Raw genomic sequence first — 12,687 nt, 5'->3', positions numbered from 1 at the left:
TACAATCAAACGACATTTTAACTCAATCCAATAAAATAATACACAATGTTTAGTACGTTACAACTTGGAAGCAACTCATAGCAGCAGCATTGCTTCCTTAACAAAAACCTAAAGTAAACACCAAATGACAATTGTTCCTTTAGCCACAAGATGTACAAAATTCAAAATTAGCGTTGTTTCTAATTCTTCAGAATTAATTTGCACACGTCTCCTCAATTCCTTTCTTCAAAATGCCTTTTACTCGACAACTGTAAATATGTAAAATAATGTTATAATGAGAAATTAAATCATAGGAGAAGAAGAAAAGATATAATAATTAAACCCAACAGCAAACCAAACAAGAGTGGCAAACCCCAACAACAAACCAACAAAAATGGCAGCAAGAAATAATTAAGAGCAAGAGGATCTGTACATGTCCAACATCAACAATCAGACAGCAACCTAAAGGGCAAACACAAACTATACTGTAATCATTTGTTTCACTTCTGGAGATTGAAAGAAAATTTGTGTGGGATGGTTAACCAACAGCTCTCCTTAACCTCAACCACAGGCCTATCATTCTATACAAAAGAAATGAGAGAAACAATAATAAATGCAAAGTATTTTTAAAACCAACCACCTAAAACAAAGTATACATTTGTTAACAGCAGGGCTCTATCTTACACGAAAAGCAACAAAACATTTGCCAACTCCTCTGCCTATTGCTGCAATCTCCAGTACATCATGCTTGCCTCAAAATAAGGATGATGATCTAGTTCAAGAGAATCTAGTAAACCATTTTAGTAAGCTTACAATGTCAGCATCTTTCATCTCTTCATGCTCTCTCTACCTTGAGAGTGCGATATCGAGTTTTCTAGAAGTTTGAGCAAAATCCAAACCTCATAAATCGCCATAAATATGCTGCAGGTGGGAGAGAAGGCAAGGAGTTAAGTGTTTTCTAGCAGTGAAGAGCAATTTCCACCAGTTAAGCTTTCTTAAATAGAAAGTATTCTTGAAGAGGAAAAGAACCAAAAGTTCACTAATTGCCAATCAAATACATTGGTGCAAATATAGAGGAAACAAAAACCACAAAATGTCAGCTGACCACTCACACCCCTCTGATCTCTGATCTATACACAAACACACATGTTTTATTGCATATATACAATAAAGCAACCCAAACTTTTATATGGAAGCATAGGCAGAATCTACATTATCAACAATCTTGCTTGATCCATGCTACTTCTTTATTGACTTGACATGTTATAACTAGAAACAACCAATCAAGGACATGGAACCACATTGTGCACTTCACAAGCAAAACTGAATAATTTCATAACTTAGAATAATGCAATAACTTGTTGTCATTCACTTTTTGTGTGCATCCTAATCATGTAGCCATATGATATCTATCTTATGGAACCACATAACTTCTTGAGCTAGCAAGAAACAACATAAACAGAAAACATTTCGATCAAGAACCACAATTTACAGAGAAAAATAACAATAGAACTAAATCGATGGTACCATGACTATGCGTGAGATAATAATGAGAAGAAAAAAATTGCTAACCATGCAGATGAGCAGTATTGACTAGCATAAATTTCACAATATTCACAAATAGATTACCTTGATATTTGCTTTGCTGATCTGGTAGCCCGTTTGGTTGTGCGTCCAGAAGATGACTGCATGCGGAAGAGAGAAGTTGCCTACTTGGAATGGGTGATGGTAGATGGGGAGGAGCAGGGAAGCAAGAAAGAAGAGAGAGAGGCCAGGTGTCCTAAAAGTGAATTAGAGGAGATGAATTAGACCATTACCAGGGGCCAGGTATCCTAAAAGTGAACAGAGCAAATAGAGTGACACACAACATGCTGATCGATACTTAAGGTTTGAAGGAATGACAGGTTATCGTGCACTTACTTCCTAGGTGTTTTCTGTCATTCTTGTTTTCTTTTCTTTTCTTTTTTTTTTTTCTTTTTTTTTTTAATTTATTTTTTATTTTGGAAAACCAAAATATGTTTTCAAAAATTTTTCCCAACATTCTTAAGAAACCAATTCCCAGACAGGGTCTAAAACTTTCTGTTTATTTGAATGCACAACATCCCAAGAAAAAAACAAAAATTGCATGAGTGGTACGTAAACCATACCTCTTTATAATAATAATATTGGTCAGTTTGTTCCTGGGATGCTGCATTAAGGTAATCTCTTCCCCTTCTTCATCCTTACCTATGTGGTTCGAAACATAATGATATAAACATAACTAGATGAATATAGTTATTTCATTGCAATAGAATTAACTACCATTTTGTAAAATGAAAAAACCAGAAAATGAGGACAATATTACCATCAATATCCTCTCCAGGATCAGCATTTTCATCATTGAAAACTTTGGTTGCACCTACAAGGATGTAATGACAAATTATTGGACAAAATGTATATATGCTCCTGGTTTGGTATTTATAACAGAAGTGTTGAACTTACAGGTACCAGGTTTCCTCTTCTTCTTTGTGAGGTCTACAAAGGCACTGTCTTCATAATCAGATACTGCAAATTGAATATTATCAATCCACTTATTGAATATGATAGCCATTATAAACTGTCCATAGCACGGCTACGATCACTGTGCAGATGCCAACATTATCAAAGGATCAAAATTCTGTTGGATACCTCTTTTGGGGGTCCCAGTGATTTGTTGAATCTGTTATCGCCAGCAATGGGCCTATTGGTAATGAGAAACTCAAATGTTCAGGGGCCTTCTCTCGCAGTTGGTCACTTCGACATTATAACAAACATCACGAGGCCGTCATGCAAACCAAACACGAATAGCCAACCCCAACAGCAAACCAACAAGAATGGCAGCAAGAAATAAGAAGAACAGGATCTCTCCCAAGCAAACATTCAAACTACAAGAAACTCTACTTAACTAACAAGACAACCGATACAAACCCAAGTTTCAAAACACCCAAATTGTTTCTTAGGCAAACATAAACTCTATTTTATTATTCATTTCACTTCTAGAGATTAAAAGCAAAATTCTGTAGGATGATGGGTTACTTAGCAAGCATGTTCTGTTGGACCTGGTTCTCCTGTTGGCTGTTGCTGCTTTAGTTCAAAGGCCTCCTGAACAATATGATTGCAGTTTGTTCAGTTAATATCTTGAGAGTATTAAGATACAGAGAATAGAAAAGCAAATACGCATATCAGTGTATTAACCTTTAATTACTTACTTCAGAGGAGCCTCTTCTTGAGAAGCAATTCCGCCACTTCCAGGGGGATGCCATGAGTCTCCCCCAACAGAAATCAAGGAAGAGGCCGAAGCAAAAGAAGTGATGTGGCAATAAATTGGCCTTTGTATATATTTTTTGACACTTGCAAAGTTTCTAAATAAAACTAGGATTCCTTATTGTCCTTTTTCTGGGTCATAGATGAACGCCATCAATCAAAACGCAAGGGATGTGGGCTATCTTGAACCATTCTTGTCCTTCATCTTTCTTGCAGCGTTCTTTCAACACAGAACAATGCCAAATAGAAAGTGTCTGGAGTGACGAAGGCAGGCCATCATCTGGAAAGGATGTAAGCTTTTTGCAGCAATCGATTCGAAGATCCAAGAGTGAAGAAGACAAGCCATTTTCTGGAAAAGACACGAGATTGGGGCACCGACAGATTCTCAGTGTTGTAAGAGAGACGAGGTCTCGAAAGCCTTTGGAAGATAAGCATTTTAAATTAGGCAAATTTATGATGGTAATTGTGGTTAGAGAGGCAGGCAACATCATCTCTGGAAAGGACACCAAATCTGGACACCCACCACTAATTTTAAGTTGTTGAAGAAAGGTAAGCTTGTGCAACCCCCACTTAAGCAAGGCCTCAGTGATGTTGCAATCACAAATTTCAAGTGATGTTAGGTTGGTGGGAAAACCTTCATCTGGAAAGGATACAACGCTTGGACATTTCCAAATTCTCAATTCTTGAAGAGAGGTGATGTTGTGTATGCACTTGAGTAGGACCTGCATTTTCTCACAATTGGAAATCATCAGCACTCTAAGGTTGCCAGGGAGCAACCCTCCGTCTGGGAAGGAAACAAAAGTTGGGCAACTATGAATTTCAACCTTGTCTAGAAAGCAGAGGGTGTGTATGCCCATGGGTAACAATTTAAGGTATTCGCAATCACAGATCCAAATGCTCTCAAGAGACGAGTTGTGATGGAAGCTCTTTGCTATTGATTCCAACTCTGCACAAGAACTAATCCTGAGGTGTTTAAGTGCTGCAGGTAATTCTCCGCTTGGGATTAAGGATTTGAGGGATGGACAATCCAAAATAATCAAGTACTCAAGAAGAGATGTGCTGCTACTATAACTGTTGGTATCATCCCCATCCAGCAAAATCAGCATATTCTTGCATTCACTTATCTTTAGCCCCTTTAGAGTTGAAGGTAGTTGGCCAGTTGCAAAGTTCATCAACGAATCACATTTACTAATCTCAATATGTTGAACAATTGTGTAGTTGTACATCATTGCCTTGGGTAAAGATTCCATGCCGTTGCAATGAGAAATAATAAGTTTTCTCAATGTGGAAGGCAAACCCAATTGTAGCTGCTCTTTTACTTCTTCTGCCACCAAAGAAACTAGTTTCGGCCAGTTGCAAATCCTCAAAACACGTAGACAGGGGAGGGTTTGTAGTAATCGCACATCATTTGACCACAAAGCCATCAACTCCTCACAATTCCCAATAGCTAGATCTTTTACATCCAGAATAAACCCTTCTATTGGACATCTGAATTCTGAAATTGTTGAAAGAGACATGGAGTTTAGTGAGCTGAAGTCAACCTTATTCCTGCGCACCACCCCTCTCGATCCCTCAATTTCTAGCTCACAGAGCTCCGGAAAGCTTGAAATTGAAACCACCAACCCTTGGCATCCACTTATCAAAACTTTTTTTAGTGAAGGAAGGTGGTTTGGTAACTTCCCTAACAGCTTGGGACAATATTGAATAGAAAGCTTACGCAAGTTTGGGAATTCTCCACAAGGACTCCAACTCTCCCATTCCTTCATATTCTCAAAACACAAAGTCTCCAAGGATCTAAAAGGTTGTGAGCAACCTTCCCCATAAAACTCAAGGTCAACATTCTTCACACTGACCATGCCTTCAATGAAAAGATATTTGAGTGATGGTAGTTGGCCAATTGGTGGCAATGATGTGCAGCTTTTACAATTTTCAATCCTAAGGAGCACCATATCAGGAAATGAATAACCTCTTAACCAAGTAGGAAATTCTATACCACCATAGCTCATGATAGTGAGCTCTTTCAAAGCCTTGTGAGGCTGTAGCATGTTAAGTACCTGTACTTCAATTGTTCTGTCTTGTGACTCATCAATGTTCCTACTCCATTCCAAGCACAATTGTGTAAGATTGGGTTTTTCAATTAACTTAGCATCCCTTGCATCCATGGGTTCAATTGCATTCTCCAATCGTGAGATGATGAGTTTCTCACGAAGATGCAACAAAGGCCCTAGTTCATTCAACCCAGAGCAACTATCATTTCCCACAAATAGATGAGACAATGTTTGGAGACAAGTCAATTTACCTATTTGCGGAGGCATCCCTTTCAATCGATATGCATTCAGAATGTTGAGGTGGCGCAGCTTGACTAGGTTCCCCAGCTTTGAAGGCAATTCCTCTAGATAACAACATTCCTTCAATAACAATGTCTGTAAGTTGCATAAAGAGGTTGTAGAATCAGGCAAAACTCTAATTCGAGTGTTAGAAAGGTTAAGATATCGTAGATGCTTCAAATCACCAATTGAATCTGGTAGCTCAGTTATGTAATATCCACGGAAAGAGAGCACCCTTAAACATCGTAATTTTGGCAACAACTGAGGAAGATTAGGAAAATAACATCTCTTAGGGGGCGTAAGAGACGAAAGATTTGGAAGCATAAGAGGCAAGAAGGTACGTAGAGACGTGAGTTTAGAAAATGCCCCAAACTTTTTAGTGGCATCATCATAATTGCGATCTAGGTAAGACGAATGTCGAACCTTTTTAGAAATTTTCCCTTCGTTGATACCCTCGAACCTATCCTCCATTCTAAAGCATATATCTCCAGCAATCCATTGAGCCAAATCATTGATGAGGTCATGCATCACAAAACGTGATTTCCTTATGCTTGATTGTTGGAAAAAGGATCTTGATAACAAATTGCAAAAATACTCGCTACCCAAGTCTTCCATTTGCTTTTCACTTTCTTGTGGCTGAACTAAACCTTCTGCCATCCATAACAGAACCAGTTGCTTCTCCTCAAATTCATAGTCCTTGGGGAATATTGAACAATATGCAAAGCATCTCTTTAAATGTGAAGGCAAATGATGATAGCTCAACATAAGAGCTGGAACTATTCCACTTCTCCTTTCTGGTATATCCCATATCTTGCTCTTCAATACATCATCCCACTCAGCAGGGTCCAATTTAGTTCGTAGGAGGCCTCCGAGGGTTTTTGCTGCCAAAGGTAAGCCTTTACTCCTTTTAACGATTTCCTCGCCAATATGTTGAAGGTTGGCATGTGCACTGAAGTCGCTTGCCCCTAAGGCATGTTGAGTAAATATAGATAAACAAGCATCATTTGACAACACTTGCAAATGGTAAGCTGGAATGGTACCCGTCATTGACGAAACTTCCTGATTGCGAGTTGTGATGACAATCCTACTTCCGAGAGCTCCTGCTTCGAAAGGAGCGCGTAAGATAGTCCAATCATTGTAGTTCTCATTCCAAAGATCATCCAAAATGATTAGAAACTTCTTCCCTTTCAGTTTCTCCTTTAGTTCAACTTGCAATAAATTTAGATCATTGTCATCACGGCTTGTAAAGGTGAGGGATCTCAAAATTGTTTTTGTGACTCGAATAGCATCGAAATCTTCAGAAACACAAGCCCATGCTTTTAGATCAAAAAAGCTTTGCACTTTTTCATCATTGAATAAAAGTTGGGCAAGAGTTGTCTTTCCCATACCCGCCATACCAAGTATAGGAATCACAGAGACTTCAGGGCCACTAAAATTTTCATTCAGCAACAACTCAAGTACAGCATCTTTATCTTTTTCCCTGCCATAAACATGAGCTTCATTCACTAAAGAAGTTGGGGCCAGCGTCCGTTTTGTTTCACAAGATCTCCTAACAACATTTTCTCCCAAATTCAGTTCGCCTTTTTGTGTCACGTGAGCTTTGAATCGAGCATCGATCTCCATTATCTTTGACTCCAGCCTATATTTGATCATAAAAGCTCTTGGATTCCAAGAAATGAGCTTTCGTGCCTTACTTGTCCCGGTCTGATTTCCTCCCCTTAATTTGCGATGCAAATCATCCGTGATGAACTCATCGAGTATGTCTTCCACATCGTAAGCCAAGTCTCTGAGATCATCCAGCCATTGTTTCACCTCATTGTCAGTATGCTGCTTCTCATCCGCATCATCAAGGACCGCCTGAATTCTTTTTAACATTTTCCTCCATTTGTCTAGCTTTTTTCGGAGTCCCTCGCGGCATGCAAAGTTGAGCAAATCGCGAGACGCAAGCCGGTCAAACAGCACTTGGAGGAATGCAGAAAGTAAGGCCTCCCCGACTGCCATAGTTTTCTTGGTAGAAAAAGGAATGAATCAAGAAACGATGCAGCGACAGGCAAGCACTTGAAAGCACAAGTAATTGGTTTCTGTGAGAGATTAGGAAAAAAAAATTAAAAATTGTGAGATATTTGAGTTTAGAAAAACAAAGCAAAGAAAAAGATAATAACCCAGTGGACTGTGTCTTGTCTAATTAATAATAACCCAATTTTCTTTGTGTAAATGCAAAAGACAGCTCGAATTCTGATTTTGTCCATTTGTTTGTATTCATCTTCATTCGTTCCCTTTAAGAGTAATGCTCCACAACCTTCCACTCTCACACTTTCACAAGGCTTATAAAATCATAATTAACTCAAAATTTAATAATAATTCATTTTAAATCGAATTGTAATTTTAAAAGTTACGTTGGGATCCGGTTTCTATGCGATAGTGAAAACTACTACATATATGCTGTTAAGATTTTGGACGGCTCAGATTTAATTCATGCATTTTTAACTCTAAAACTCACGCCATCTCTTTTCTTCCGTGAAACAAAATAAAACATTTATTTCCAACACTTCATTTGGCATAGGTAGAGTTTCCCGAGTTGCTTGGGTTGCCCACCCTCACTCGCTCAGGGCCATCAAAATAAAAAATTAGGCCAGCTTGATAAATTTTGAAACATAAGGTGATAAGTTTAAATATGACAATTTACTTATATTGACATTGTTTTGGTAGTTTAGGAGGGTCATTACACAATTGGTAGTTTGGAGGGAACATTGACAATGGAGTGGTAGTTTGACGGGATACTTATACTTTTTCCTAATTTTTTTTTATTAACTTAATAACAAAATTAATTTAAAAATCATGCCTCTAGCTTTTTGGAGATGAAAAAATTACTAATCAAACTTTAATGCTCAAGTTTTCGTTAATATTTTATTCTCAATAGCTAATCCATTTTATCTTTCTTGTAAGATGATCAATTGTAACTATGATTTAATTGGTTGTGCGCTAAAATCAACAATACAGTGATTAGAACTCGTAACAACGACCCACTAAAATAACCAAAGAAGTTAAGAATGATAGAACCAAGAATCAAAATATTAGAAGTGATGAAAGAAAATATGAGAAAAAATAAATACAAAAAGAAAGTAGGTCATCCTTTAGTTTGGAATCTTTTAAGATTTTAAACATGCTATGTCAACTTTTTTTTTTTTTTATAAAAAAAAATCCCCCTCATAGCCTATCAATTAAATGGCCTCCATTCATTTTATTTTTCTTGAGGCATTTCCATTTCTTTTTTTTCCCAAAGCAAACCAGAAACATGGAAAACAACAGACATAGCAATTAGCATCAACACCCAAGTCCCCAAACAACGACCAAAACCCACTCATCAAGATTCAAGAACAGAGGCATAAAAATAAACCTGTGAAGAAGAAACTGGCGGATCTAGATGGGATGCTTGGGGCTCGCCGCTTCAACCCCAGGTGATCTCCCACAGGCCACAGCACAATCTCTCTCTCTCTCTCTCTCTCTCTCTCTCTCGCTCGCTGTGATTCTTTTTTTGTGTTCCGTGTAATTAAGTCTCTTCTGGAATGTGTTCACTATTTATAGATTTTTTTTTTGTTTTTTTTTTTTTTTCTGAGTAAATGGAACACAAAGGAAACAATCAAGAAAGTACGAACGAACTAAAAACCATAAACATCTATTGACTTTAGGAAGCAAATGGAACACAAAGGAAACAATCAAGAAAGTACGAACGAACTAAAAACCATAAACATTTATTGACTTTAGGAAGCAAATGGAACACAAAGGAAACAATCAAGAAAGTACGAAGGAACTAAAAACTATAAACATCTATTGACTTTAGGAAGCAAATGCTCTAAAGAGCATTCACATTGGTTGGCCTCTGTCTTCCCATTTTTCATGCTAAACAATGTTCTTTTTATACCGACCTTCTTTGGCTCGGTGGTTTCTTTTTATCTAAAGCATCCTTTCCTTCATAGCTCTTTTATTTTTCTAATAATGGTACTGAATTATGTTACTCTTTCTAATTCTGTTTTCTTTTCTTTTCTTTTCTTTTTTAAATAGGAAGAAAAAACAAAAAAAAAAAATCACAATTGAAAAATATGAAAATGATATTCAGATTATTTGATCAAACTTTTCATTCTCCCTTTCGCCTTTTCTTTTCAAAAATAAAATAAAATAAAATAACAAACAACTTAAACACAACAACTTTTATCTTAAGGATAAAACTACGACAAAAATGTGTTGTATAACATTTTTCCTAAAGTATTCTCCTTGTACTTTTTTTTTTCTTGTTAAAGCAACCTACCATAGTTTAAATAAAGACTTTTCTATTGCAAACATGAATCAACTCAATAAAAGTAATATATAGCCTTTAGAACAATTCATAATGGTAAATGTAAGTGGCTAACACCAAACTACCCCAAATTCAATTATCTCTTTACTTCTGCTATAAAATTTTACAATAAAGCATAAATTGCATACTTCTTTTTTTTTTCTTTTTCTTTTAAAGTAAATAGGGTAAGAATGTCTCCTGAATTGGTAAGTGGATATGCTCTGTATTTTTTTGGTTGAGGTTTCACTCCCTTTAATGACTTATTACTTCGGTGAGAGACTATATAAATGCTCAAGGTTCACCCATACCTATGATCGTAAATAAACTAGTTCGTTCGACAACTATAGCGCCCTAAATTTTTCACCCAATAAAAACGCAACACATATTATTATTAATTTTTTACTTTAAAAAATGGCACTTAGGATTTTCACATCATTTTACGATGTCAGTTAAGATTATACATCAGCGTTCACTGCACATCATACAGTTACAGTAAATTAACATAATCTCTTATATCGCCAAAATTTTACCCCACATGTAACCCTCCTTCATCTTCATCGTCATCAGCCGCTTCACAAAATGCGATTGTCAAATTATCGTAAAATGCTCCCAAATCATTGCAAGGAAGATGAAAATGAGAGAGGGTTACGCATGAAGTAAAATTTTGGGGATGGAAGAGATTAAGTTAATTTACTATAACAGTATAATGTGACAAAGTAACGGATTCTGTGAAGTTAATTAAAGGAAATTGATTTTAGGGAGTAAAATGTTATTTTGGCTTACTCTGAGGACCTATAAATTATTTTTTATACCACACGGAGTGATTTAAAATTTATGCCAACTATATGGACCTATAAATTATTTGTTATGCCATGGAGAGTGATTTGTAATTTACGCCAACTACAATAACCAATTTTGCATTTCTGCCTAAAAAGTAACCGAAACCTTTAACTTTGATTGCATGGGCGCCAACTTTAATAATTAAACCCATTTTTTTGGAAATCTATGAAGACTTTAAAACTCTTGAGTCTGATTTGCAAAAGAGAAATACTAAAGGTCAATATTTTTTTCATATTTGACCCATATTTTCTTACAATCAACCATTAGATTTGTTGACTTATGTGGACTCCACATAAATCAATGGTTGAGCTCACAAATCTAATGATTGATATATTAAATTTATAAGAGAATATGAGCAAAATATGAAAAACTTATTGACCCCTAGCATTTTTCTTTGCAAAATGATGGGTGCAACTCACAACAAAAAAAAAAAAAAAAAAAAAAATTGATTGCTTTAGTAAAAGAGATATAATTGATGTCAATATTTTGCTCATATTTTGTCCATATCATCTAATAAATCAACCATTAAATTTATGGATTTATGTGGACCCCATATAAGTCAATAATAGACCTCATAAATTTAATGGTTCATCTATTAAATTTGTATAAGAATGTAAGAAAATTGCTTTATTGTGAGTGTACAACTCAAGAAGAAACAAGGCACATCCATGTCATGTGTGTGTGTGTTTTTAATTTTATTTATTTATAAATAAATAAATGATTGAATGTTGATGTGCAAGATAAGTCTCACCCCAATTCTATGCCTCGTTTGGTTTGCAGAATATATATTTCATTAGAAAAATTAATAGGTATTATTCGGAATAGAAGATGTTGGAATTGAATAATTATTGCATTTTTTAGTTTGGTAGCAACACATATTTCATAATTGGAATTGAACCAAAATTACTAAAAAGCCCATATGATTTCTAATTTTAACAAAACTCATTTAAAAAAAATAAAATAAAAAATAGTTGAAGGTGTGGGTGGGATAAAAGAGGAAAGAAGAAAAGAAGAGAAGGGGTGGTAGGAAAGGAGAAATAAGGCTGTCGGCAGAGAAAATAGGTGAAAGGAAGAAAGAAAAAGAAAGAAGAAAAAAAAAAAAAAAGAAGCGATGTGGGAGGGTGTATTTTATACTAAAAAAAAATGATGCTTTGGTGTAATATTATCACAGTCTGACCCATTAAGCCTTATAAAACTATAATATAATCTCTCACAAAAAAGAGAGGGTATATAATGTAATAATCTCAAATTAATATTTATACATATAATATTCATATAAACTCGTAAATTCTTTAAGAATTAATATCAATACCTAATATGAATATTAATACAACCTTATCATAAAGGTAGTCTCTTTTGAGACAAATATAGGTAAGTATTCTCCAAAAACATTAAGCTATAAGGGATTTTTTTTTTAACAAAAAAAAAAACACACACACAACATAATTTTTTTTTTTTTTTTTTTTTTTAAAAAAGGTTCAACATAACATATAAAAAAGTTCAACACAACATATAAAAGAAAATTAAAAAAAAAAAGTTCAAATAAAACATTAAAACTTTATCAATCCTTGTACATAATATACTTTTCATTTGGTCCTCTAGCAAATCCTGTGACATCAAAAGAATAAAAGTTAAAAACTTAAACATAATAATATTAAGGCAGAAGCATGTACATATATCAAAAATTGTTAAAAAAAATTATTCAAAAATTGTTCAATTTCTTTTTTAGAAAACGGTTAAAAAATGGTCAAAACTGTGTTAAAAAAATACATTAATATGTCAGCTTGGTGAATTTCCCACAATCAATTGCTTTCATTATGGTAAAATTAAATAAATAAATGCTAGAAGATATAAACTATAAAGTTTCAAAAATATTTTATTCAATTACAAACTTATGTCTTTATAAATTTATATTTCTAGTTTAGC

The 12,687-nt window shown here is 35.1% G+C and overlaps 1 protein-coding gene across 1 annotated transcript; it reads right to left on the bottom strand.

The window, feature by feature from the left end:
• On the bottom strand, positions 1 to 9,095 carry LOC132165164 (putative disease resistance RPP13-like protein 1). Its single transcript, XM_059575658.2, is given in 10 exon segments — positions 1 to 248; positions 793 to 900; positions 1,609 to 1,759; positions 2,127 to 2,205; positions 2,324 to 2,377; positions 2,461 to 2,523; positions 2,647 to 3,099; positions 3,207 to 3,413; positions 3,415 to 7,669; positions 8,986 to 9,095. Coding segments are annotated over 2 exon segments (4,209 nt in total). The 5' UTR covers positions 7,590 to 7,669; positions 8,986 to 9,095; the 3' UTR covers positions 1 to 248; positions 793 to 900; positions 1,609 to 1,759; positions 2,127 to 2,205; positions 2,324 to 2,377; positions 2,461 to 2,523; positions 2,647 to 3,099; positions 3,207 to 3,379.
• Positions 9,096 to 12,687: the final 3,592 nt, after the last annotated feature.

This window comes from Corylus avellana, chromosome 2, assembly GCF_965113065.1.
Source record: "Corylus avellana chromosome 2, dhCorAvel1.hap1.2, whole genome shotgun sequence".
NCBI lineage: Eukaryota > Viridiplantae > Streptophyta > Magnoliopsida > Fagales > Betulaceae > Corylus > Corylus avellana.
This window is presented reverse-complemented; position numbering and strand designations above follow the sequence as displayed.